The sequence below is a fragment of the Galeopterus variegatus genome, unplaced genomic scaffold, assembly GCF_000696425.1.
Source record: "Galeopterus variegatus unplaced genomic scaffold, G_variegatus-3.0.2 Scaffold804, whole genome shotgun sequence".
NCBI classification, from domain to species: Eukaryota; Metazoa; Chordata; class Mammalia; order Dermoptera; family Cynocephalidae; genus Galeopterus; species Galeopterus variegatus.
The window spans coordinates 98,622-124,346 of NW_007726915.1; the positions used below are offsets into that span (position 1 = coordinate 98,622).

Consider the following 25,725-nt stretch of genomic DNA (forward strand, 5'->3'; position numbering starts at 1 on the left):
CCCCCCAATCTCTCCCTCTCAATCTCTCTCTTTCCCCCACTTTACTCAAACCCCCTTTTAGGCTACTTTGATGCGCACGCTCTCGCCATGGACTTCATGAGCATCGGATTCCGAGAGTGCTTAACAGAAGTGGCAAGGTACCTGAGCTCCGTGGAGGGCCTGGACTCCTCGGACCCGCTGCGTGTGCGGCTGGTCTCTCATCTCAGCACGTGCGCCTCCCAGCGGGAGGCGGCGGCAATGACGTCGTCGTTGGCCCACCACCACCACCACGCCCTGCACCCACACCACTGGGCGGCGGCCTTCCACCATCTGCCCGCGGCGCTGCTGCAACCCAATGGACTCCACGCCTCCGAGGCAACCCCTTGCCGCCTCTCCACAACTTCAGAAGTGCCTCCTGCCCACGGCTCTGCTCTCCTCACGGCCACCTTTGCTCATGCAGATTCTGCCCTTCGGATGCCGTCCACCGGCAGCGTGGCCCCTTGCGTGCCACCTCTGTCCACTTCTCTCTTGTCCCTCTCGGCCACTGTCCATGCCGCAGCCGCAGCAGCCACCGCAGCAGCACACAGCTTCCCTCTGTCCTTCGCCGGGGCTTTCCCCATGCTCCCCCCAAACGCAGCTGCGGCAGTGGCAGCCGCAACAGCCATCAGCCCGCCCTTGTCGGTGTCAGCAGCGTCCAGTCCTCAGCAGACCAGCAGCACAACAAACAGTAAACCTTACCGACCCTGGGGGACAGAAGTTGGAGCTTTTTAAGTTTTCGTTGAATTTCTTGCAGTCCTAACTGAATGTCCTTCATTTCAGAGTCTGCTTAAAACCTCTGCACCCTGAAAGTAGCCATGCAAATCCACAAAGGGACAATAAAGCTATTTGAGACACAAACCTCACGAGTGGAAATGTGGTATTATCTTTTTGCAGTTTTTTTGTTTAAGGCAGCTTGGTGACTGACATCAGCAACTTTTGAAAACTTCACACTTGCTTCCATTTAGAAGTTTCCTGGAAAATATATGGACTGTACCATCCCGCAGTGCATCAGTATGTCTGAATTGGGGAAGAAAATACCCTGACTGAATTCTCTTGAAGCTAGATGGGGGTGGGGAATGTGTTTCATAAGTGCCTGAGCTAGCGAAGTTTTCTTCTGAATATATAACATTGCACACATGAAGAAGAGTGTGGCCGTTAGGTTAAAGGAAAGGGACAGAAGTCTTGCATTATCATTTTAATCCAGTGCCAGAGAAGAGTACTATGCTGAAATCAACAGATTTTATTGGTCAAAAGGATTGCTGAAAATAATTTTCAAGTTGAAAAACCGTTTTATCTTAGTTTGCTTCTCTGTACAGACTTGCCAAGAGGTGACATTTAGCAATGCATCCGTATAAGCAATTATTCCATCAGTGCCCAGATTAACAAGCATTTCTGCTCTGCCTGCAAGCCCCCAGACACTTTTTGTTTGGATGGCTCAAAATATGGTGCTTCTTTATATAAACCTCACAGTTATAAAGTGCACCTAGGAGCAGTTGCCTACTGTGTGCCCACCAGAGGCTATTTGATTCATGCCAAGTTGAGAACTCTCCAGTTTGTAAGAGTTTGGATTAATTTATTCAGTTTCATTTGGACTATTTTTATATGTTCTCTTCATTTTCTCCTGATAATATGTAACATCCATTCTTGTCACCTTTTGGGAGAACTTGCATTTCTGGAGGTGATGAGACAAGGAGGGATCATTGGGAAGAGAAAAGCCACAGGTTTTAAATGCTCTTTGTCAAGTTTGTAATTGCATTTGATCCCAAATCAAGATGAATGTATGCAGTGGGATGTATATAAATTATTTTTGCCCATGCCTAGGCTAGTGCTACATAATGGTGGTTTTGTTTTGTTTTGATTTTGTTTAATGACAAAATAATCTCTTAATACATTGAAATTGAGCACGTGAGATTTTATGTTTGAAAGAGACACAGCATGTATTATGCACTTCATTTCTCTGCTGTGTGGAGAAAGCAATAAATAACATAAGAATGTTAAACATTATGCAAAATTATACTTTAAAATATTTGTTTTAAAATTACTGTACCTAGTCTTTTTTGCATTACTTTGTAACCTTTTTCTATGCAAAAGTCTTTACATATCACTAATTAAATGAAGTCCTTTTTGACTCTTTTAATGTGAATGAGTTGCTTTGCAGAATGGAAAGTTGACATGAATTTCAAGTGAGGCCTTTTACAAACAATTTAAGACATGGCTTTTCCTTATCTCTTTCAAAATCGTTTGATATAACTGACAGCTTGCTTGGAAATAGCATTTATCTGAGCTTTATAAATCAATTAAGCATAGGCAGGTAAGACATTTGGAGGCAAGAAGTGATCAGTTTCCTCTGCCTTCTGTTCTTAACCAGGGTTCTTGAATAAGTGTAAGTACGAGACTTCCAAGTGGGAGTATACCAAATACAGGATAATAAGCCGGGATGTGTCATACTCAAAAACATTTGTAGAATATTTGTAAAACATCATGGGCCGGCCTGGTGGCGCACTGCTACAGTGCGCCGCTTGAGAAGCGCGGCGGCGCTCCCACCGAGGGTTCAGATCCCACATACAGACCGGTTCCCGCTCACTGGCTGAGCGAGGTGCGGGTGCAACGCCGAGGGTTGCGATCCCGTTGCCGGTCCCGGTCCGGTACCGGCGCGACACTGAGGGTTGCGATCCGTTGCCGGACACGAAAAAAGACAAAAAAAAAAAAACAAAAAAACACATGCATACTGATAGTCATATACATGTATCCTGATTGTAAATTCTCTGTAACTCAATGACAGTTTGTTCTGTTGCGGTGGGAATTTTGTGGGTATTCCCCCCTCTTCAGCCTAATATAAGCTAATATAAAGGTCCTGAAACTATTGGGCCAAACAACATGAAAAGAATAAAAAAGAATGTTTTTTTTATTATGCTTATCAATATGCTCAAAGGAAAAAGGAGGAGGACTTTACATTATTTTGATTTTGAAATATCAAGCGTATAGTTTATCTAATTCTTCTGTAAGTGGGTAAAAAAAAATGGGCAAAAACAAATCACCTTATTTCTCCTCTTTGTAAGCCCTGTGGTTCTTATATTTTCAGATAGCGCTGATGGAATTAGGTAGCAAATAAGAAAATGGATTCAATAGTATTTGGAGTTTGCTTTTTAATCACAATTTGTAGACAATAGGCATGTAAATAATTTTTAATATCTAAAAGCTGGTTTTGTGCCTAACGGAATATTGGTATTCAGAGAACTTTTCCCTTTTTGAAATGTACACTGTTTTAGAGATGAGGAATTTTAAAAAGATTTGGATTAAATATTTTAAGATAAATCCCTTTCCTTCCTCCTTCCCTCTCTTTTACCTTCTTTTTGTTGTTTTTACATTTTTTTCTTTTCCAATTATATATGGGTTACTATTTTTCAATATAACTGACTAAAATATTTGCAAACCAACTTGCCATATAGTTGATAAGTCAGTGTTCCTGAAATAATCATTGCCAGTAATTTCAGTCATTTCAAGTTAATTGGTCCAGGATCAATATTTCACATCATCAGCTTTTAACATCACATTTTACTGTTTATAAACTTACAATTGAGTTTTCCATTTCTGATCCAAGTGTTTTATGAACGTGGTGTTCCACCTTTAGGTGGGGTAATTTTCATGTTTATTACCAAAATATAAAAGGGAGTTATGCCTTTTAAAATTGTTTTAGGGAAAAGGAACTTTTAGGGTTTGATTTATTGGTGGCTTTTATTTGTGTAAAATTCCAAAAATTAATTCAAAGCATTTTTAGTAAGATAAAAGGAAAGAGGGAACATAGAAATTTGGTTTTCCCCAACTGTTAAAAGCTATGTGTATGCCTAATTAGGACATAATTTTGTATTTCGCATCAGTGAGCCAGAAGGCACTTATTGAGTAACTGCTTTGGTGGGCGCTGCACTGTATATGTCAGTCTTGCAATGGTGTATAGCAGCACATGAAAGTACAATCCTACCGCCTGATGGTGATAGCTATGGCTCCTACCACCCTGGCTCTTCACAGGGACTCTCAAAAGAAGGAGGTCCCCTAAGAGTTAGGAAAAAGGAATCTGGAAGCTGGTGGGGGAGGCTTTTTGCTCTTCCTTGGATCTTTTGCTATCAAACATATTTCCTATCTCATTTGAAGAAATCTGAGGGCCTTTTAATGTAATGTTGAAACAGTCCAAACATTAACTAGAGTGATGACTCACATATCCAGATATGCCCAAATAATATCAATCTTAATGAAACCTCTTGGATTATCTTTCTTTTATATTCAAAAAAAAAATTTTTTTTTGGCCTATCATTAAGTTATCACAGAGTAAGAGTAATCACCTTAGGTAACATCATCACAAAGCAATATGATTTTAGAATTCCATCTTTCCATAAACCTAAGCCTCCATCAGTTACAAGATATATTGGTTTAACATCAGTTTTTAAGGAGAAAGAACCACTGCAACACGACCATACATCCTGATCATAAAACAGCCTAATTACCAGAATATAAAAATTAAAAAATGCATCTTGGATTTGAGGCAATATTATAACACAATATCATACTCATGTTGGATACAGTTTTAGAAATCCATGGCTAGAGGTGTACATAGATTAAAATGTGGCTGATTTAGCTTATTTTTAAAATATCTCATTAGGTTAGGGTCCTAGTCAAATCAAAGAATCTAGATTGACTCTGTAAGCTTAATGACCTAAAGATAGATGTATTTTTTAAGCTTTTTATGCTTTTATTGCTCAGTGAGACTACTCCTAGTTGTTCTGCTGTATTTTACTGAAGAATGGAGTTTGACTTCCCCTTATAATTCTTTTAAGATCTAAGCAGTGACTGAGGTTGTGAATTCCTCAGCAACAACAAAGCATTACAGCAAACATGACATCATAAACTGTGACTGTAGCACATATTATTTGGAAGGATAAGTCTTTGAACTTGGAAGAGAGATCTTAAAAAGAAAAGCCCCTGAGCTTACATAGACAATCTTGTGTGAGGGGCCAGCAGCATATGGTAAATGATTGTCTAGGCACCAGGTGGTGCTTTTTCCACAGCCTCCTTAGTTCTAACTTCAAAGAAGAGGAAAGAAATGGGGTTGGTCAGGGAATCGCATCCTCCGCTATAACTGTTGGAACCAGCACCCATTGTAAGCCACAGAAATAAGAAAGTAAACCAAGTGTGATACTAAATGCTAATACTGATCAGTTGTTCTCTGTGCTAAGCTCCGTGCTGAGTGTTTGAAATCTGTTTCCTCATTTAAGCCTAATGATTGTCCTAAAGAGTTGATAATACTATACTTACTTACATATTAGCAATTGGAGAATAAGAAGTTGATCGTCCAAGGTCATACCTAGCAAGTTGAGCTATTCCTCAACCCAGACCTGTCTGATTCTTACACCTGTGCTTTTGGCCTGTAGGCTGTGGTTTTTGACACCACCGTTGTGAACTCAGACTCATTCAGACTCTCCCAAGATTTCAACCTGCCTGGGATCACTATGGACTAATGACAAGAATAAACCTGTCTATAATAATCACATAAATCCGCCATCATCTCACCGTTTTAATGTGAAAGGATGAAAAAAAGAATAACTCCACTTTATTTTATAATTCAACATAAAAGAGAACTCATGTTGGTAGTTCTCTAGTTTTAAATCAGCTTTCAAGCAGGACATACCTATCTTATTTTAATCAGTGAACTTACCCTCTGTAAAGACCACCAAAGAATATTCTATAATCTCACTCAAGATGGCTAAATAAGGTGAGGCAAAACGATGAAGTGTTAGGACAAGGTGCTAAGCAAATTGAGTTTTGGGGGGAAAAAATCCACTTTCTTCCATTGGATATGAAGGTGAGATTTTTTTGAGGGATAATGCTGGATTATTCTGACTGTTTATACATTCCAGGTCCATCATATCATAAAACAACATTCTTCCTTCGGCCTATGAAGACCTGCCCCGTAACCCATTCACTTTACCAATTCTCATTATCAGGAAGGGCTTTCTAATTAACCTAAACTCTTTGGTCTATAGTTAAGCATGTTTTCTATAGAAGTTGACAGTTTATATGTGTATAATTTTTCAAAAATTTTATGCCCAGAGACATTTTTTATATGCCTCTTGGTTCTTGGCCTTCTATAAACTGAATATTTGGGTTCCTTGGCCTGTATTGTTATTCTGTTAGTCTGTGGGAATGAATAGATTCATGTATATAAAACGGTATATGCATGTAACAATGTATTATAAGGGATTATTTCTGAGGGATAGAAAGAGGTTAAATAATTTTGGCACATTAACTCTAAAGTTTCTTGCATTAAGTTTGCATTGTAATAGTTTGGTGATTTCACTGCAATGAAAACAGTCACATTTTCTCATGAGGAAGAAAAAGTATTTTACAAAGAATGGCTATTATTCATAATATTTCACGTGTATTAATGTGATGATAAATTTTAAATTGCTCATAAACTCCTAAAACAGCTATAACTCCTAAAACGCTCCTTTCTTGATTATAAACTATCAAGCTGAACATTATTTAACATACCATAAAACTCTGCTTCCTAGATCTTTCGGCACTTCTTTCTTAACCCTTTTCCTTAATTACAGAGAACCTAAAGACTTTTTTCACCAAAGCAATACGACTGGAGCTTTGCCTAGCTCTGTTTGTGTAGACTTTCTCCTGAGCCACCAATGGCTGGCTTCTTCCCTTATCCCAGCCAGTCTGTCCCAGCACAGCTGCTTTAAATAGGCTTCTTTGGGATCTGTCAAGATGATGAAAATGTGCTTCCAGTCAGGAGGGCAAAACACAGAGGCACACTGACCATATTTTACTCTCATCATAAAACATTTCTCTGTCAATCACAAGCCACCTCCTAAACGGGAACTAAGCCAGTCTCACAAGGAGCCACAATTAGATTAATTTTATTATTTTGATATCTTTCTGATGGCAGAAAGATAAGCATAGAGTAAGTAGTACAAATGGGTGTGGTAACATCACCAAAACCCATGTGCAGCATCAGATGAGGGTCTGGCCAAGCACATGGCCAGCACGGCCAATGGTGCCACACGTCCTTTATTGCTGCAGTACAGTAGGGAGGCTTGATGGGCACAGATATCCATGAGTCCATCACTGCCGAATCATTAAGCGGGCTCAAGGTATACGTGTTGCACCAAGAGAACAGACTTAAAACACCAAGTGCCTCCTGACTATCATGGAAACGGGCCTCAGTACCAAACCCATGAATTATCTGGCCCATGCTGACCAGTTCTCACACCAGAGCCACTCCTTTGATGTGATCCTCAAACCCCAAAGAATCCCAAGAGTGGGATCCACAGACAAAACAACACAGGAACAATAATTCAATACAAATGCATTTAGCTCTTTCCCCAAACACCAAGACCCAGCAGGCAGCCTCTTTGCTCTGGGTATCAGGAGTTTGAGACAAAAGGAGAAACAAAGTTCATGAATTGTTTGTCTTCAGGATATGACATAGTGAGGGAAGTGGTGAAAGTTATTTGTCTATTTTTTTAACATAAAGCTTAGCAGTTAAAATTCTAAGTTTATTCTCTACCAGTACAATAAAGACACATTAACAAGGAGGTTGTTTGCTTAATGACAGTGCAACTTCACAGCCCTATCCAGGATAATGCATGTTTAATTGCTTAAATCGAGTCTGTTAAGCAATTTGTTTAAGATGTGGGAGTTATTAAAATTCTTGGCACTTATTCAACAGACCACTTGTAAATAACTTGAAATTCATATTTATAATTCTAGTGAATTTCTCTCTATTCAATATTTATATGTCATTTCAAAAAAACCACAACTCTACAAAGAGTGTAATAAATAGTGTCATGACTAAAGGACAGGTTCTGAAATCAGACAGATCTATCTGTCTGATTAATGGGATATTAATGGGATTAATATCCACAATATACAAGGAACTCAAACAATTATATAGTAAAAAAAAAAAAACCAATTAAAAAATGAGCAAAGGAGCTGAATAGACATTTTTCAAAGGAAGACATACAAATGGCCAACAGTTACATGAAAAAATGCTCAGCATCACTAGTCATCAGGAAAACGTTAGACTGGCTATAATCCAAAAGATGGTGAATAACAAAAGCTGGCAAGGGTGTGGGGAGAAGGGAACACTCCTACACTGTTGGTGGGACTGTAAATTAGTAAAACCACTATGGAAAACAGTATGGAGGTTTCTCAGACAACTACAGATAGATCTTCCATATGACCCAGCAATCCCACTTCTGGGTAGATACCCAGAGGAATGGAAGTCATCATGTCAAAGGGATACCTGCACTCCCATGTTCATCACAGCTCTGTTCACAATAGCCAAGACAGGGAACCAACCTAAAAGTTCATCGATGGATGATTAGGTAAGGCAACTGTGGTGTATATAAACTATGGAATACTACTCTGCCATAAAAAGAATGAAATACTCCCATTTGCAACAACATGGATGAGCCTGGAAAAACTTATGTTGAGTGAAATAAGCAAAGCACAGAGGGATAAATATAACATGTCCTCACTCATATGTGGGAGCTAAGAGAGAGAGAAGGAAGGAAAGAAAGACCACAGTAGTGCGTTGGACTTGCAGAGGGAGAGAATATTCCTTGGGCTACAAAGTGGAGTGAAGGGGAAGGTGGAGAGGGTGAGAGAGGTTCGGAATAATTGGGTGGGGGACACAGGGTACAAATGCAATTTGTGGTAATGGGTATACAGCCAGTACAAATCTGGCCCCCACATCATGGGCAAGAGGGGTGACAATCAGCTTTATATCTCATGAAAATTCATAACCAAATAAATAAATAAATAATAATAACAGAGTGGAGAGAAGATTTTTTTTTCTTTTTTGGCAGCTGGCTGGTAAAGGGATATGATGTTTTAAACTATTTTTGTTAAGTGTCTTACCAGTTCCCATGCCAACCAGCCACCAAAAAAAAAAAAAAAAATCTGGAAACATCATGAGATGTATTAACTGTGTGACTTTAGACAAATTACTGAACCTGTATAAGCTTTATTTTTCTCATTAATAAAACAGATTTTTAAAACACCTATCTCAGGGATTTTCTGAGGATTAAATGAGATAATGTTCATAAGACCTGGCACACAGTATACTATCAGTAAGTGGTAGTGCAGCTTATTCAAATTTAGTTTATTAAAAATGTCTTAATATCCAAAATAAGTCTCATTTGGTCTTACACATGATTTTTACTTTCCCACTCACACAACTTTATTCAAAGACATACCAAGGTAATCCCCCAACATCCATCCTTTTTGCATTAAATTAATAACATGTATACATTGCTTTTTGTAAATATGTTTACAGATTCACAGAATTTCAGAGTGAGAAAAGCATAACTAGATCAGTGCTTCATTTTGCAGGCAAAAAAAAAACTGAGGCTCAGTCAAGTTGAATAATCTTTCCCACAGTCACATGCTCCAGGTCTCCTGATTTCCAATATGTGGTTCTTTCTGAGACAATGTGACCATAAAGTAAACATTTTCTTTCATATTTTTTATATTTTAGATGCCAAAAGTTTTTATTTTGTTGTGGATGAGCTAAATAGGTCTATTTGTTAAGATAGCACAGTTCGTGTTTCCTGTCTTCCAAAGCAATGGTATTTAGTATGATTCAAAATAAATACAATGGGGTCGTATGAAATCATATGACTGTCTTTAAATGATGTCCCTCACTACCAAAAATCTACTCACACATAGATGAACAGAGTTGTGCCACTCTCTAGTAGTGCAGAATCTTTCATATATACTGGTACGACTACTGTCTCACCATGACTGGGCAGGGGCTTTGAGCCACTGCTGCCACCTTTCTGTGGCTCCCTAATGCTCTTACCGTAAAGGCAAAATCCTTCACCTCATGGCAAGGCCATGCACGATCTGTCCCCTGCCCACTTCTTAGGCCTCTCTTCACCTTTCTCTGCTAGCTCTCACTTGCCATCCAGTTTCCTGGCTTTCTTTAACCCCTGGTATTCTCCTTGCTCCCTCCTGCTACAGGCCTTGCACGTGTGTTCCTTCTACTTAGAGTGTTCTTTTCTCTCCTTTTTACCTAGGCAACTCATCTTCATTTTTCAGATCTCAACAAATGGATCACTCCTCTGACATCCCCACCTGGTTCAAAACCTCATTGTGGAATTGTGTGAACCACATGTTTCTCCTTCACAGAATTTGTCAGTAGCAATTTAAATTTGTGATTGTACGATGACTGTCTGTCTGCACCACTACACTGAAAGCCAATGATAGTGACTGTTTTTGTTCACCATATAGTCTCCAGGACCTCTTTGCCCTGTGTCTGCTATGAAAGAGAAGCTCAACAAATATTTGTGGACATTGGTTAAATGAATAAATACATGAATGCATGACTTGGCTGAATGAGGAATGAATAATGTCATATGCTGGACCAGCATACTTGTTGCATTAAATTTATTCAAATGGCTTCCCCCAAACTTTAATCTGATAGCACAGTATATATACAAGTAAAATCAAGCATAATTGATAAAATGAAAGAAAGAAACTAAAAGGAAAAACATCCTTCACTGTTCCCTATGGAAACAATAAATTAGATTTTAACTATATCCAACATTTCCAAGGTAAATATGAGTACAGTGACTTGGATTAAAGAATCAGAACGAAACTCATGAAACCAGAATGCCACCTTGTGGTTCATTTTCATATTTACCATTTTCAACGTGCCTGGAACTTTCCTAATTTAGAAAAGCAGTATTATAAACTATGGGAATAGAAGGAAGTGGAATTTTGCTCAACTAAATATTGTTTGCATGCCTTTATCCCAAAGAGTTGGCTCAAACATCATTCATTCCTTTTCTATTTTTTAATTTTAATTAAATATTAAATTAATACAGAAGAATAGTATGACATATTTAAGGTATAAATAATCGAATGAAAATGAACACGTGTGCCCACCATCAGCTTAGCACTGCCAGTACTTTAAAAGCTCCTCGTGTGCTTCTTCCCAAATCTTTTCTCCATTCCCTGGGAGTAACCACTATCTTGCTTTTATTTATAGTTTACCATCTATATGTTTATTATTTATCAATAAACAATATTTTTTACTTTAGCATTTAAAAATTTCATATAAAATGGGAACATACTGTATTTGACTTGCTTTTTAAATTAACTTTTATTTTCCTGGGATTATTTATGTTGTTAAAAGGAGGTGCAATCCATTCATTTTTCACTACTCTAGTATTTCATCATACGACTATACCACATTATATTTAGCCGCTTTACTCTTGATGGACATTTAGGTTGCTTCCAGTTTGGATCCATTATGAATAGTGCTGCTATGAACGTTCTCGTGCACATCTGGCGCACACATGCAGGATTTCCCAGGGATTGAATTGCCGGATATGGGAACCTCTAACTTTACTAGATAATACCAAATGTTTTCCAAACTTACTTTATGGCTCCAATTTACACACCTACCAGTAGAGAATAAGAGTTTCAATTGTTCTACATTCTTGACAACGCTTGATATTGTCTGATTTTTCCATTTTTGCTATTTGATGGGTGTGAACAGTATCTCTTTTGTTTTAGTTTGCATTTCTCTGATAACGAAAGAAGTTGATCCTGTTTGCAAAGGTTTATTGGTCACCCATGTTTTTTATGAGAAGTGCTTGTCCAGTCTTTTCCTCATTTTTTCATTTATTCACTCAAGAGTCATTTGAATCACTGTTACATGCCAAGTACTATCACAGCCTGAAGGATATAAAGATGAATACAACATAGATCCTACCCTCAGAGGAGCTCTTGGCTTGTCTATCATTTTATTGTCTTCAGGGATCATACTGATTATTAAGACCAAAACAACAGCAAAAATTTTTGATCACCAGTTATATGATTATCATTCTGCAACACAGAAGCAGTATAAGTTATAAACTCTGGTCTCAGGAAATTTACAAAAACACAGCTTACACAAAACAATAGCAAATTATATAATGTAGTATGTATTATAGAAATTTAGAGAATATAATAAGCAGAAAAAAATCAAGTAGGTCCATGATTTAAATTTAAATTGCTTTCCATTTACATAACTAATGTAAAAAAAATTTTCTATATCCTACTCAATAAAGGAAGAAGACAAAAGAATCATTTTTAAGTCAAAATAATACTCCTCAACATGAAGATGTGGCAAAGATTATTTTTAAATGATAAATATTGTACTGAAGAAGAAAAAACATATCAACATGCCTATCCATAAATGCAAGTATACTTGTGTTTGACATTAAACTTTTCCACCTCTTTCTATGGAATCTGGCAACTCCTAATAAGCACTACAAGGATTTACTTTCTCCAAACTTATAATGCATAGAATTCAATTATACATTTGAAAAAGATCCTCCCAAATCTTATAATTCCTCTCTGCTTCTATGCAACACTCCCCTGAACCCATCTATTTGTAATGACTGCTCTAAAGAGGACTTCATAATGCCACCAGACACCTTGTTGTAGTGTGGGGGAGGGTTAAAGAATACAGGGTTTAGGTTGGACAAATCCAGGTTGGAATCCTGGTTCCCTTACATATTTGTGTGACTTTAAATAAATTACATAAAATTTCTGAGTCTATGTTTCCTAAACCACAAAACAAGAAAGATTGTTGTAAGGATTGATTTAATTGTTGTGAATTATGTGCTTAATTCAGTGTTCACCATCTAAAAAACCTCAGTAAGTGATAGACATTATTCAGAATGACTCAGTTTAACTCTATTTCCATTTGTGCTGCTCTCAATGGAAATGAAGAACTGTCATTCGTATAAATATAGCATTATAAGGGAATTTAAAGGGAAGTCCTAGCAATCTACTTCTTGGTTTAATGAAGTATTTATTTCATTCATTCATCACCAACCATGTCAAGCACCGTACTAGATGATAGTGAAAGTCTTTCCCTTCCTCCCTCCCCATCCCTCGTTACTCTCAGACACCCCCCAAATCACCATCCGCTGTAGTAGTCCAACCCTGAGTGAATGTTGATTTTGTATTTAAAATAAAATAATTGGATATGTCTAGGAAAATACTTTTGGTGTGCAGCAAATAGCCTTTGCTTTCTTTAGTGCCGGTTAAATAACTCCTCTCCCCTTACTTTTAAAGAACCTCTTCATACGTGGAGTATTTTTGCAAACAGTCCTTCAGTGTTTCCCCATTCTTTGTAAACACATAAATGAACACAGTATTCTGGCTCTACAAAGCAGCAACTTTGAGCTTTGTGTAGGTGATGTGATACACTCCTGTGTCTAAATTACGAGATCACTTAGGAAAAGGGTAATTCTTTGACTAAAAAAAATAATAGAATAGGTAAGACACAATAAGGAAAATACCAATCAAAACCTAAAAACAAAAGCCTCTATTAAAAATTAACCAAATAAGAGACATATGCTGTACGCTATTAATGACTACCCAGCAATCTCTAGACTCTTTCTTTTTTAGGTTTCCTTGCCCCTGACTTTTCCTGACTCTGCCTCTTCAGACTTTCCTCCTTTGTCCTCCTCTGGCCAAAGCCATACCTGAAAGTGTAGGCCCTTCTTTTTGCTGCACTCAATCTCCTGGCAAGCATTACCATTACTGAGGCTTCAGTTCCCACCTGAGAGCTGAACCTTCTCTAAATCTATTATTAATTGTCAAAAATTTTAGTCCAGGTACAGGACAGCTGCACTTGGATAACCTCTCTTCAGTGAAAATCTAAATGCAATATTTGAAAAAGATCCTCCCAAATCCTCCCAAATTTTGCCCCACTCCTATTCAGCACCCTTTCCAAATTAATAGGCCATGATCAAAACCCTAACCATTTTCTCCTTTGAGCCTTATTAATAGATACAGTCTTGTTCACTTTTCTATCCCTATGCCTATAACAGTGATTGGCAGGAGTAAGAATTCCATGTTTGCTGAATCACTGAACAAGTGATTCACAATAACTCTGTAAAGCATGTACGGAAGCTATTAGCTTCTCCATTGTACAGATTAGGATCCAGAGACTCAGAGAAGTTAGGTCACTTACCCCAGATAATCCAGCTTAAGTTGGCACAGTCAGGATAAATTCAGTCTCTGGCTCCTGAACAAGAGTGTTTGCTCTTCTAAGACCTCCTTTTCTTCTCCATATTTGTTCTTCCACAACATCTAGTTCATGGACATGTGTGTTGTCTCTTTCTCACTTTAGTCCCATCCCTCAGCACTTTGAATTATATTTATAGCCATGCCCTTCTAGACAGATTTCCTTAGTCTGGTCTTGCTTCCAACAGTCTGTTCTGCACCCAGCAGCCGTTGTCTCACCGCCTGTATTTCCTTACTCTCCTTCATCTTCTCCTTGACCTCTTTACAACACCCTATTCTCTTCATTTGCTACTTTTTTCTTGAATCTCTCTTATCCTTTTATTATCTGTCCGACTGCACTTTTTCTACCTCCTTTGCTACTTACTCTGCTCCTTCCCATTCTCCTGCATTGTTTGCTCTCCTGGGTTTATTATTCCTTGGTCTTCTGTCCTTTTTATAGTTTCCTTTTGGGAGAGCACAACATTCTCAAACTTCTAAGGTAATGGCTCCAATATCTATACCTTCAACCCTAATTCATTACCAAAGTTTCATTCTATATTTCCAACCACCATTTAGATTTGCTGACTCTCTAGAGATCAAACTGAATTTACCTTTCTTCCCAATCTGTTTCCCCATTGCAACCTCCCTATCGCTTTTTTTCTGATAAATTACTAAAGCATAATAAATATCTAAAAACTCCCTAATACTTTCTATGCCACCTTAACTTCACTAACCACACAGCCCATAAATCATGGAGTCATTAATGATTCTTCCCTATTCTCAACCCTTTATATCCTATCAGACACTAAGTCCTCTTCAATTCCCTTTGTAACTTGTCTTAAGGTCCTCCAAAATCTGGCTGCAGCCACCTATCTGACCTCATCCTGCCCTGTTTCCTAGCCCAGGTTTCCAGCTATAGCCAATGTGATATAGCCACCTTGTTGGCAGATTCCAGGCCTTGGTCATCCTGGATCCTCTTAGATGAAATGCCCCATTCCCCTCTTCTCAGGCATTACAGATACACTAGCCTTTAGGTCCAGCTTGGGAACCAGTTTTCAGGTTCTATTTTCATTTAGTGTCCACTACGTTCTCCCTTTCTTTACCACATGCTTCAATTATTTGAAGTGCCTGACACCTAATAAATAATCAATAAATGGTGACTATTATTTTTGTTAATAGCAATAGTAATAAGAAACATATTTCTAGCTTAATTCCCCAATGTAGTAAAAGCTCCTTTAGCACCAAGATCACATCTTCTTTTCTCAGTCCATGGCACCTATCACAATGCACTCCTGGGCCAGTAATAAATATTATCATTCTCCTTTTCCACATCAGTCTCAGTATAGCTAAAAAGGAAAGCAAAACAAAACCACCTTACTTGTAAACACACTTTCAGTCCAATTTGATGCTATTGTGAAGTTTCAGGTTTAAAAATGAAATGGCAATAAATAAATAAAAATGAAATGGCAAAACAACAAAAAAGACAACAACAGCAACTGCTCAAAATGTGGCAAAGGCTAGAATAGTTTTGGTATTTCAGGATTTAAAAAAGTTAATGTCTATATAGAACAATTTGTCTTCTTTTTGACTCCAACATTTCTATATTTCCTTTCTGGGAACTCCTAGAGTTCTACTTTGCCCTAAGTGTAAGAATTCCCATTGCTACTTCAGTGCATTTTGGAGGAGACTATATGATTTATATACTGGGAATTGACACTGTGGTAAGACATTCACCATATCTTTTTGAATTTATTATAGAAAAGTTAAAATTTAAGTGATAACATAATTAAGTAAATGGATTTTTAAAAGAAAATGTAATAAACCAGCTACTTAATAATTAACCAACCACATTTCTCAAAAAATATGCTCTTGGACTTATAAAGAACAGAGGAGGAACAGCTCGAATATATGCAAATAATCTGCAAAGTACATAAACTGAATATAGAGAAAAAGTAGAAATTGACTCTAAACATGATGCGAAATAGGTATTATCCCTCCTAAAAACTAGGCTTTTTAAAAATCCCTGCTTGTATACGCATTTAAATTATTTTCAAAAGCTCGAAAATGCAGTTTTAGAGGTGGCCTAACAAATTTATGGGCAAATATATCCGGGGTATTTTAGAATCAGAGACCTTTATGTTGTTTAATTGATTGTAAATGGTATCTGTAAATAGCTACGGCGTATTTTAAATCTTAGATTAAATAAAGTTTAAAACAATCGAATTTTTATAATATGATTTAGAAACAAACAAACAAAAACCTAGCTGCAAGTACCAAATCAAAATCATAATGAAATTCATGACTTCTAACGTCGCAAGAAAAAGGTGTATTCCCTGACCGGGAATCGAACCCGGGCCGCGGCGGTGAGAGCGCCGAATCCTAACCACTAGACCACCAGGGAACTTGACATAACGATTTCCTTAGCTTTATTTGTTTCCTAAAAGAGCAGCATCTAGTCGACCAGCAGAGGGCAGGTGGTTGTCTCTACGTCACAACCACATTGTTCTTACTTTGGGTCTCAGTCCCCGAAAACGAAGCAAATTCTAGGCGCTCCCCGCCGAGCTCTACGGTGTCTCCTAAGGGAAAAACCTGCATCCTCCAAATCTAATCCGCTTTCGAATGCCCTGCTGAAAAAGACGTCCTGAAATCCTCATTCTAATTACATAATATGTAAATCTTTCTCTACACCTAAACAAGTGTTAAAGTGTCCAGAAGCTTGTAATTTGCTTTATTATTTTCTTAACTATCCTATCCGCTCTTTCCAAATCTAACCCCTGTCGCTGTCTTTCTATCTGTCACGCTGATAGTACTTCCCAGTAAACATTTGACTGAATCGAACGAGATTGCCACAGGCGGAAAGCATTTCAGGGTGAAGAGGTGGGTGCGACACCGCACAGGTCCTGGGCACAAAGTAAGTACTCTGTAGATGTGGGTGGTGAAAGGCCACTTAGCCTAACAGGACGCGACTTCATCTGTCTTCCATCCATCTATATCGCGTGATTATTACTTACTTGGTATATTTAGGCTAACCAAGCTGAGAGAGCTTTGCGGTGACATGCCTAGTGAAAAACCAGAGCATCTGCACAGAGCTCCAGGTAAGCCCGGCAAACTCACTGTGTTTATTATCGTCATAGTTTTCAAAGTGTTATTATCTGGGCAATCGCTTCACTTCTCTTCGTTACATACTAGGCACGCAGGAAATGATGCAATTAATTACAAAAGGAGTCAAGAAACCTTACAGCCCAGCCTTAATTCAGAAACTCTCATGAAATAGAAGCAGAAGGATATAACTCAACTTTGAAAGTGCCAACCATTCCAGGTGAAGAAATATAACCCAAGAGACCCTTCTCTGCTGCAAGATGGAAGGAGGCTTAAGAAAGACATAAATTTGTAATAACTTGTTCACGACAACGTCTGGCGCCACTGTGAGTTACAGCCATCCTCCATTTCCACAAAATTAGGTGAACCAGTGCTTGAGTATAGTTTCTTGTTTTCAGCAACTCAGAAATGGAGTTTAAATCTTTGAGATAATTTATCTAATATTATTTAATAACATGGAAATAGGAAGATTAAAAGGGGTCATTAAGACTAATAAGAAAAGATGAAAAAAACACCAGAAGAAATTTTTAAACATTATTATATTTTAGATGGGACATTTACCCCTTTTCTATATCAAAGCATCTTAGATCATCATGGTCAGTAGGTGGAGCTCATAGCTCTCAATTGGGGGATTATTAAGAAGATTAAGACCTCAGCATTAGAGTGCCTGGGTTTGAATAAAAAGATAAAGCAGATATTATTTTTACAATAATTTTAGTCTAAATTCTAATGGTTTAGTAACAATATTTTACACAAGGTACAAAAGATACAGTGAAAACCACCCTCCTACTTTTATCCTCTACTCACTCCTCATTTCTTCTTCCAAGAGGTAACCAGTGTTAACAGTTTCTTCTGTACCCTCCCAGAAATAGTCTATGCATATACAACAAATATCTTCTTTTCTTCCCTAACTTTTTATTTTGAAACATATCAAACCTACAGAAAATTGCAAGCACAGGACAATGAATACACACATGACCTTCATCTAGACCTCTCCTGCCCAATTTAATAACTCCAGCAACATGTGGCTATTGCGCTAGCACAAACTTAGATGTTCTATGAGTGTTGAATACACACTGGATGTTTAAGCCTTAGTATAAAAAAAAGAATGTAAAATATCTTATTAATACTTTTTACATTGATTATCTTTTAAAATGATAACAATGGGATATATTAGGTTAAATAAAATATTAAAATTAATTTCATTTTTTAATTTTTCAATGTAGCTACTAGGATACTTAAATTATGTATGGCTTACATTATATTTCTATTTCACAGAACTGATCTAGATTCAGCAATTGTTAATATTTTACCATATTTGCTTTCTCTCTATCTTTTTCAGAACCATTTTAGTTTCAGACATGATACTTTACTTCTAAGTAAACACTTTATCACACACCAACTAAAAAGAAGCAGTACAATGATCACACTTGGGAAGTTTAAGTTTAATTCCATATTGTTATTTATTATACAGTCAACAGTCAAATTTTCCAGTTGTCTCTTTTAGTTTTACTTTTTATGCAGGAGCCACTCAAGGATTATACGTTGCATTTAGCTGTCAAGTTTCTGTAGTCTCCTTCCTTTAACAGTTTCTCCAACCTTCTTTTTTCTTTTACAACATTGACCTTTTTGAATAGTGGAAGACAGTTGTTTCTGAAGTCCCTCAATTTAGTTAAGTTTTTCTTTTGGCAGAGTAACTATTGTAAGTAATGTGTCTTTCTCAGTGCATTATATCAAAATGTGCATAATTCATTGTATTGCATTATCTGTCATGGGTTAAGTGTGGTAGGAAGAACAATGCCCCCCCCCCCATGTTCCTGTCCTAAACCTCAGAACTTATGAAACATGTCACCTTACATGGCAAGATGAACTTTGCAGATGGAATTAAGGATCTTGAGATGGAGGAGATTATCCTGGTTTATCTGAGTGGGACTCAAAATCATCACAACGGTCTTTATAAAGGAAAAAGGGAGGCAGAAGAGTCAGAATAATGTGATGTGCAGAAGACTCAACAGGCCATCACTGCATTCAAAAATGGAATCAGGGGACCACAAGCCAAGGAATATAGGTGGTTTCTAGAAGCTGGAAGGGGCAGGGAGATAAGAGTCTTCCCTAGAAACTCCAGAAAGAAAACAGCTCTGTCAACACCTTGATTTTGGCCCAGTGAGACCCGTGTTGGATTTCTGAACTACAAAACTGTAAGATAATAAATTTGTTTTGTTTTAAGCCACTAATTTTGTGGTAATTTTTATGGCAGCAATAGGAAAGCAAAACAGTAATAAGTTTGATCACTGATTAAGGTGTCTGCTGTATTCCCTGTGCTAATGGTAACTTTTACACTTGTAATTAGCTAATACTAGAAAAAGCAAGTATCACCTATGGAAATAATACTTTGAGAATGTACGGCTACTCTGTTCCTCAGCAAACTTTCACCCAATGGTTTCAACATCCACTGATGATCCTCGCCAAAATCAATTATTGCTATAATGAATGCAAAATAGTGATATTTTAATTTCATCATTCTCCTGTAAAGAAGAGCTTTTCCTTTCCCTCCTCCCTCTTTTTAATCTTTATTTACTATTTACATATAAATTTGAACTCATATATTCTTTTTTGTTTTTATTCAATGCGTTATAATCTATTGCTGTTATTATTCATTTAATACTTAAATTGTCCCAAACTTGGCCAGAACGCGTCCCTTCAAGCTGGTGCCTGTGTTCTTTCGGCAGGTCCCTGTAAGTTTTTGGAGCACTTGTTTACTTTCTGACACAACATGGCCCAGGTACATGCTGTACTTTATAAAATAACTTAGGTATGATTAACATCTTCATGCATATATATATATATATATATATACACACACACATACATACACACACACACACATATATATATGTATAAAATTTTAGATTAAAATCAAGTAGGGCCTAAATGTGATTTGTTTTACCCATAATCATTATTTCAGTATTTTAAAATAACTTAGTCATATTGGAGCTTAATGAATGTTGTCTCCACATTGCCAAGCAGAGATTGAACCCCGGACCTTGGTGTTATGAGCAGTGGTCTAAACAACTGAACTAACCAGTCAGCCCCCCTTTTTATTTTTTACACAAATAGTAGCATACTCTATATACTTTTCTCTAACTTTTTCATTAGTATTTTTAAAGGATGCCCATTACTTACATAAAGTTTTCTCACTATTTTTAATAACTGCATGGTATTCTACTGCATAGATATTTATATTAATAAAATATAAATATAAATATAAAAGATTGGATATTTTATCCAATCTTTTGCTGTTACCAAAGTACTACATGAATAACCTTAGATCAACATATTTAGCATTTAGTTTTTATTGACTTGCCCACAAGAGATTAACCTTGTAGAGTACCAACTTCTGATTTGAAAATGTTGTTATATATTAGAAGAAAAACGATAGCATCCAATTCAAATTCAGCTATAGTTATAATTTATTAACAATTTTATTTTTTAATTTGATTTCAACCTGACTCAGCTATTCTTCTTTTCATTAATTTGTTCACTTATTCAATAAATATTTATTGAATCCAATATATGCCTGGCAAAATTGTTAAGCACCAAGAACACCAAGGTGAATAAAACAGGATCCCTGGCCTTAAAGCTTAGTCTGGTGGGGTTTAAGTAGCCAAGTAATTACAATATAGTAAACAAGTAACCAAGCAATTATAATACAGTAAAAGAAATGTATCACTATACTTTAATAAGTTTAGTTAATAGGTTAAAAATTCATCTTTCATTCCTATCAGCATAGGAATCTAGAAAATAGTTTGGCAGTTTCTTAAAAAACTAAACACGCACTTACCATATGCCCAAGCAAAATGTACCCTTGGGCACTTATCTCAGAGAAATGAAAACTTATGTTTACACAAACCTGCACATAGCAGTAGTTTTATTCATAATAGTATTTCATAGCAGTAGTTTTATTCATAATAGCCAAAAACTGGAAATAATTGGAATGTCTTTCAATGGCTGAATGGTTGAACAAACTGTGGTATTTCACAAACTGTGAAAAAAGGAACTATTGATACTTGTAACAACTCAGATGGATCTCAAGAGAATTGTGCTGAATGAGGGTGAAAAAGCCAACTCAAAAGGTTATTATATGATATATATTGTATGATTCCATTTATATAGCATTCTTGAAAATATAGAGATGGGCACAGATTAGTGGTTGCCAGGAATTTGGGATATGGTGAGGAGGAGGATCAGTGTGACTGTAAAGGGGTAGCTCTCAGGAGCCTTGCAGTGGTTGCATAAGAATCTGTACATATAATAAAATTGCACAGAAAACACACGCACACACACTAGTGTATGTAAAACTGATGAAATCTGAATAAACTCTCAAGATTGTACCAATGTCAGTTTTCTGGTTTTGATATTGTAATATAGTTATGCAATGGGGGGAAACATGAGACTTCCCTGTATATGTTTTGTAACTTTTTGTTAATCTACAATTATTTTATTTGAAAAACTCCCTTTTAAGCATATTCACTGTAAATTTCTTTTACCTAATAAATCCAAACAACAACCACTACTTAATGTCATTTTGAGTTTAGGAATTCATTTCAGAATTATAAATTGTTTTAGTACCAGCTTATTTGAATACGTTTTTCTGAAAGTATAAAAAAATATATATAATGAATTCTCAAGCTATTCAAAAGACTATTTTGAGCAGTAATAAAACAAGAGGAAACTGTCCAAAAGCAGATATTTTTAAATTAGCTGTGAATAAAAGAAAAGAAAAATATGATAACTCTAAATCAATAGCCATAAGTTCGATGTACTGACAGGCACCCAGACAGCAATCCATTTCTATATGTGTCAATATTTCTATCTCAGTAAATTCTGGCAGACTTCTCCTTCCAAATGACAAGGTGATTTACACCTCCTGTTTAGATTTATAATGAAGCAAGAGAAGAATTGAACTTAGTTCTATTCGATAAACAACCCTTCTTCTCAAAAGCTCAAGATGGTATCTTAACAAGGAAATGGACCAATGACCCCAGATTGTGAAAATGATCCCCTGCCTTTAATACTATTAAATAATGAACTCTTTTCTTCTTCAAGTGCAGGATGTCTACCCACAGACCTCCACAGATGTCATCAGTATTTACCTCCCGTGTCTCAATCAGCCTGAGTCCGTTGTGCAAAAGGAGGTGTTTCTTTCTGTGCTACAAAGAGGAGGATAGGTCCAAAAACAAAAGGATGCACTTTCTTGGTGCTAATAGTCCAAACTCATTACCCAATGCACAAATCTCCTCTCCAACACCTTTGCAGAGAAACCTTTCAGAGAAGTTTCAATACTTCCAGTAGTTGCAACTCATCACTTATCCAGGGGGCCTTTTGCTTTGGCAAAGTGTTAGAGCAATATTCCCAGAATTCCAATTCCAGGAGAGGTTACCAGTGTTGTATTTAAAAATGGAAATACTAGCCATACTTCTCCACTACAGAATTTTCTTTACACAGAAAGGTAAGAAAAATACTGAACACATTTGCAGTTATTTGATGATGCTTCTCTAAGGCCCAGGGTGCCTCCTACCCAAGCCCAAAGAATGTTACTTTGGAGAACACCTAGTGTCTAAATTCAGAAATCCAGCTGCCTCTGACTGGTTCAGTTCCTAACCTGTGGAGCAACAAAAGGCAGGGCAAATGAAGTGACTCTTTTCTTCTTCCTTTAAGTGCAGAAGTGATCTCTGCTTCTCTATATCTACCCCCAAAGTCTCATCATACAGATTTGTTTATTCCAGAAAAGTGAGATGACAATTCCATCTCAATTGTCCTATAATGAGCTCTACACTTCAATAGAGAAAGAATGGTCAGTTTGCATATTTAACAAAAGCCCTCATATCCATAAAATCAATGTAGCATTACATGTTTTTCATTAACTCAGCGTTTACCAACCACCTTCTGTTAGCCAGGTTCAGTGAGAGGTGCTGGGGATACAATTTTTAAAAAGAAAACCTTTATTGTAATAAACTATGTTGTTATAGCAATAGCTAACTTCTATTGATGGCTATTTTCTAGACTTTAGTCTATGTACCATTCGTGGATTATTTCATTTAATCCTTATATCTACCCTGTAAAGTTGGTACTTATTATCTCCCTTTTATGGATAAAACAACAGAGGTTAAGTAATTTACCCAAGGTCAGCAGGTCATGGAGTTTGAAGCTAGAGCCTTGGTAATCTTAAAGATTACCATGTTATTAAGAAGTATACTTTCTAATGAGGTTAGATCTGTAGTGTACTAAGACTTCCCAAATTATTTTATGTATCATATCTTATCTCCCAATTAAAATTTAACCTATTTAGGGCAGAGCTGCTCAAAAGTATTTTTCTGCAATAATAGAAATGCTCTCTTCTGTGCTGTGCAAAGGGTAGTAACTAGCTACGTGTGGCTCTTTGGCACTTAAAATGTGGCTAGTGGACTGAAGAACTACATTTTAAATTGTATTTAATTTAAGTGTGAATGGCCACATGTTGCTAGTGTTGGACAATACAGATCTAGAGGATAAGGGAAATGGTTTTATTTCTTCTGATTTCTCTATAAAGACAAGGCTTAGGTAAATCAGTTAATGTTCAGTTAATAATAAAAACTGGGCAGAAGGATCATTAAGGAGGAAATTCCCTCCCTGCCCCACACCTATGCTGAGAAGAAATATTTATTATATCAAAACTTCCTCTGTATTAAAAGGTTATAATGATACAGTGTGCAGTTCTAGAGTTTATGGAGATAGTGGAGAGGTCTTTAAATTACTTGCAATGTTTTTGAAAGGCTGACAAACATTTCATAATTTATGGTCACTACTTTTAAAATACATACTCAGTTATATCTCTTTAATAAAAAAAATCACTGCTTACTTTGTTTCTTGACAAAACATGGGGTCTATAGAGAGGGGAAAAAAAGGTGGCTCTCGGTGGTGAAAGGAAATTATAACTCAATGGCTACTTCCTGCAGAAACTGCATTCGAAATTTATAAATTTTGTTAAAGAGTAAGCAACTGCCAAATTCTCCTCCTAAGTAACATTATACTGTTATTTATAGATCACACAAATAATCCTGAATTTGGGACAAAATATCATGAAAAATAATAGATATTTTTTGAAAATAAAGTGGGGCTGTAGACCAATCAGAGTCTCAAGAAACAGCCAAGTCATGTGCCCAGGTTTCTTGATTCAGCGCAATGCAGCTCGCACACTGCCCAACACCCAACCTCCAATTTGCTTAAAAGAACTCATTTCAAAACTATCTCAGCTATTTTATTACAATTTGTACTTGCCATGGGACATATTTTTTCTTTTGCCTGATTTTTATTACCCTTAGTTTTCAAAATCATAAAAGTACTCATCAAAAAAGTGTGAAAGCAGCTTAGTATGTCTGGAGACTCAAAAACTTGTTCTTTTGATACAATAAAATCAACTTTTTATATCTCAGGAGCCTAATTCTACCTTGCCAAACGCTAAATTATTTAAAAAATAACACAATGCCTAAACAAAAAAGAGAAAAATCCCTAATTCGTCACATTCAAACCAAAAGGAGGTAAACCTGAGGTCCTAATTTACACGCTCAGTGCAGGTTTGGGCGATTACTCTACGTTTGCAAGAGAGTATAACATGACCACCGGCAACTGAAATGCCAGAGTCGCCACTGTTAAATGCCTCGCGGCGCCTTCCAGAGAGGCTGTTACGGCTTAAGCAGCGTCAACAGCCCAGAAGAGGCCGCAATTTAGTGTGTCTGTGTGGTTGGCCTCTCACGCGTCGTTATCACTGCAAGCTCTTCCTTGAGATTTTTTTTCTGTGTGTAAGGGTGACAGCGCAGCAACACCCTTCTTGTCATCATGCAGTGGTAGTCATGCGACCATGCAGGGAACAGCGCCCAAGTGGGGATGGGACGCGCACAGGCCTGCTGATGCAAACCTTCCCAACCAAGGTTCCCTAGGGTCTTCTGCCAAGAGGCGCCTGGAGGACCCAATTGCTGCGTTCCAATTGCTACGTTCCTTTCGCGCTAACGATTGCAATTTGGCTGCATCCAGGATGTTGCACCGGGGACGGGAGGGGGAGGAGATGGTGAGCCCCTGTACTAAATGCAACGCCGGAAGGGACAGAAGGATGAATTTATTGTGGCCAGCGGTGCCCGAGCTGGAAGGAAAAGCAAGGGGCTTTAAAGCTCAGGGAGACGCTCTAACTCCAGTTCTGCTCTCAAAACCTTATTTCCCACGAAGAGTGGGGGTCAAGGCGGGCCAGCGGTAGGGGATGCAGCCCGGGGCGAGGTAAGCAGATCCTCGCAGGTTCCGCAGCCCGCCGGCCAGCCGCCGGGGCAGCTTCTCGCTGGCGCTGGGGAGGCGCCACAAAGGGCCGAGGCCTGCGGAGGCCGCGCGCGCAGCTCCCCGGGGCGGAGTCGCCGGGCCCGGGTTGGGGCCGGAACTGTGCCCCAGCGACGGAGGGTGCCACAGCCGGGGGCGACCGGGGTGCCCAGCCTCCCAGCTCGGAGGTCG

General features: G+C 37.6%; 2 protein-coding genes and 1 non-coding gene across 3 annotated transcripts in view; 2 read left to right on the forward strand and 1 right to left on the reverse strand.

Annotated features, from left to right (window-relative positions):
- HEY2 (hes-related family bHLH transcription factor with YRPW motif 2) overlaps positions 1-2,151 on the forward strand; it is a 10,842-nt gene extending 8,691 nt beyond the window's left edge. Inside the window, exon 5 of the mRNA XM_008572530.1 lies at positions 62-2,151. Within this exon, the coding sequence (XP_008570752.1) occupies positions 62-750 (689 nt within the window). The 3' untranslated portion in view covers positions 751-2,151. The remainder of the gene's footprint in view (positions 1-61) is intronic.
- A 14,272-nt stretch (positions 2,152-16,423) lies between these two features.
- TRNAE-CUC lies at positions 16,424-16,495 on the reverse strand. The gene has a single exon. It is a non-coding gene; the product is annotated as a tRNA-Glu (tRNA).
- Positions 16,496-25,334: 8,839 nt separating this feature from the next.
- The window catches only part of NCOA7 (nuclear receptor coactivator 7), a 127,362-nt gene continuing 126,971 nt past the window's right edge, over positions 25,335-25,725 (forward strand). Inside the window, exon 1 of the mRNA XM_008572532.1 lies at positions 25,335-25,500. The gene's annotated coding sequence lies outside the window, so the exon portion shown is untranslated. The remainder of the gene's footprint in view (positions 25,501-25,725) is intronic.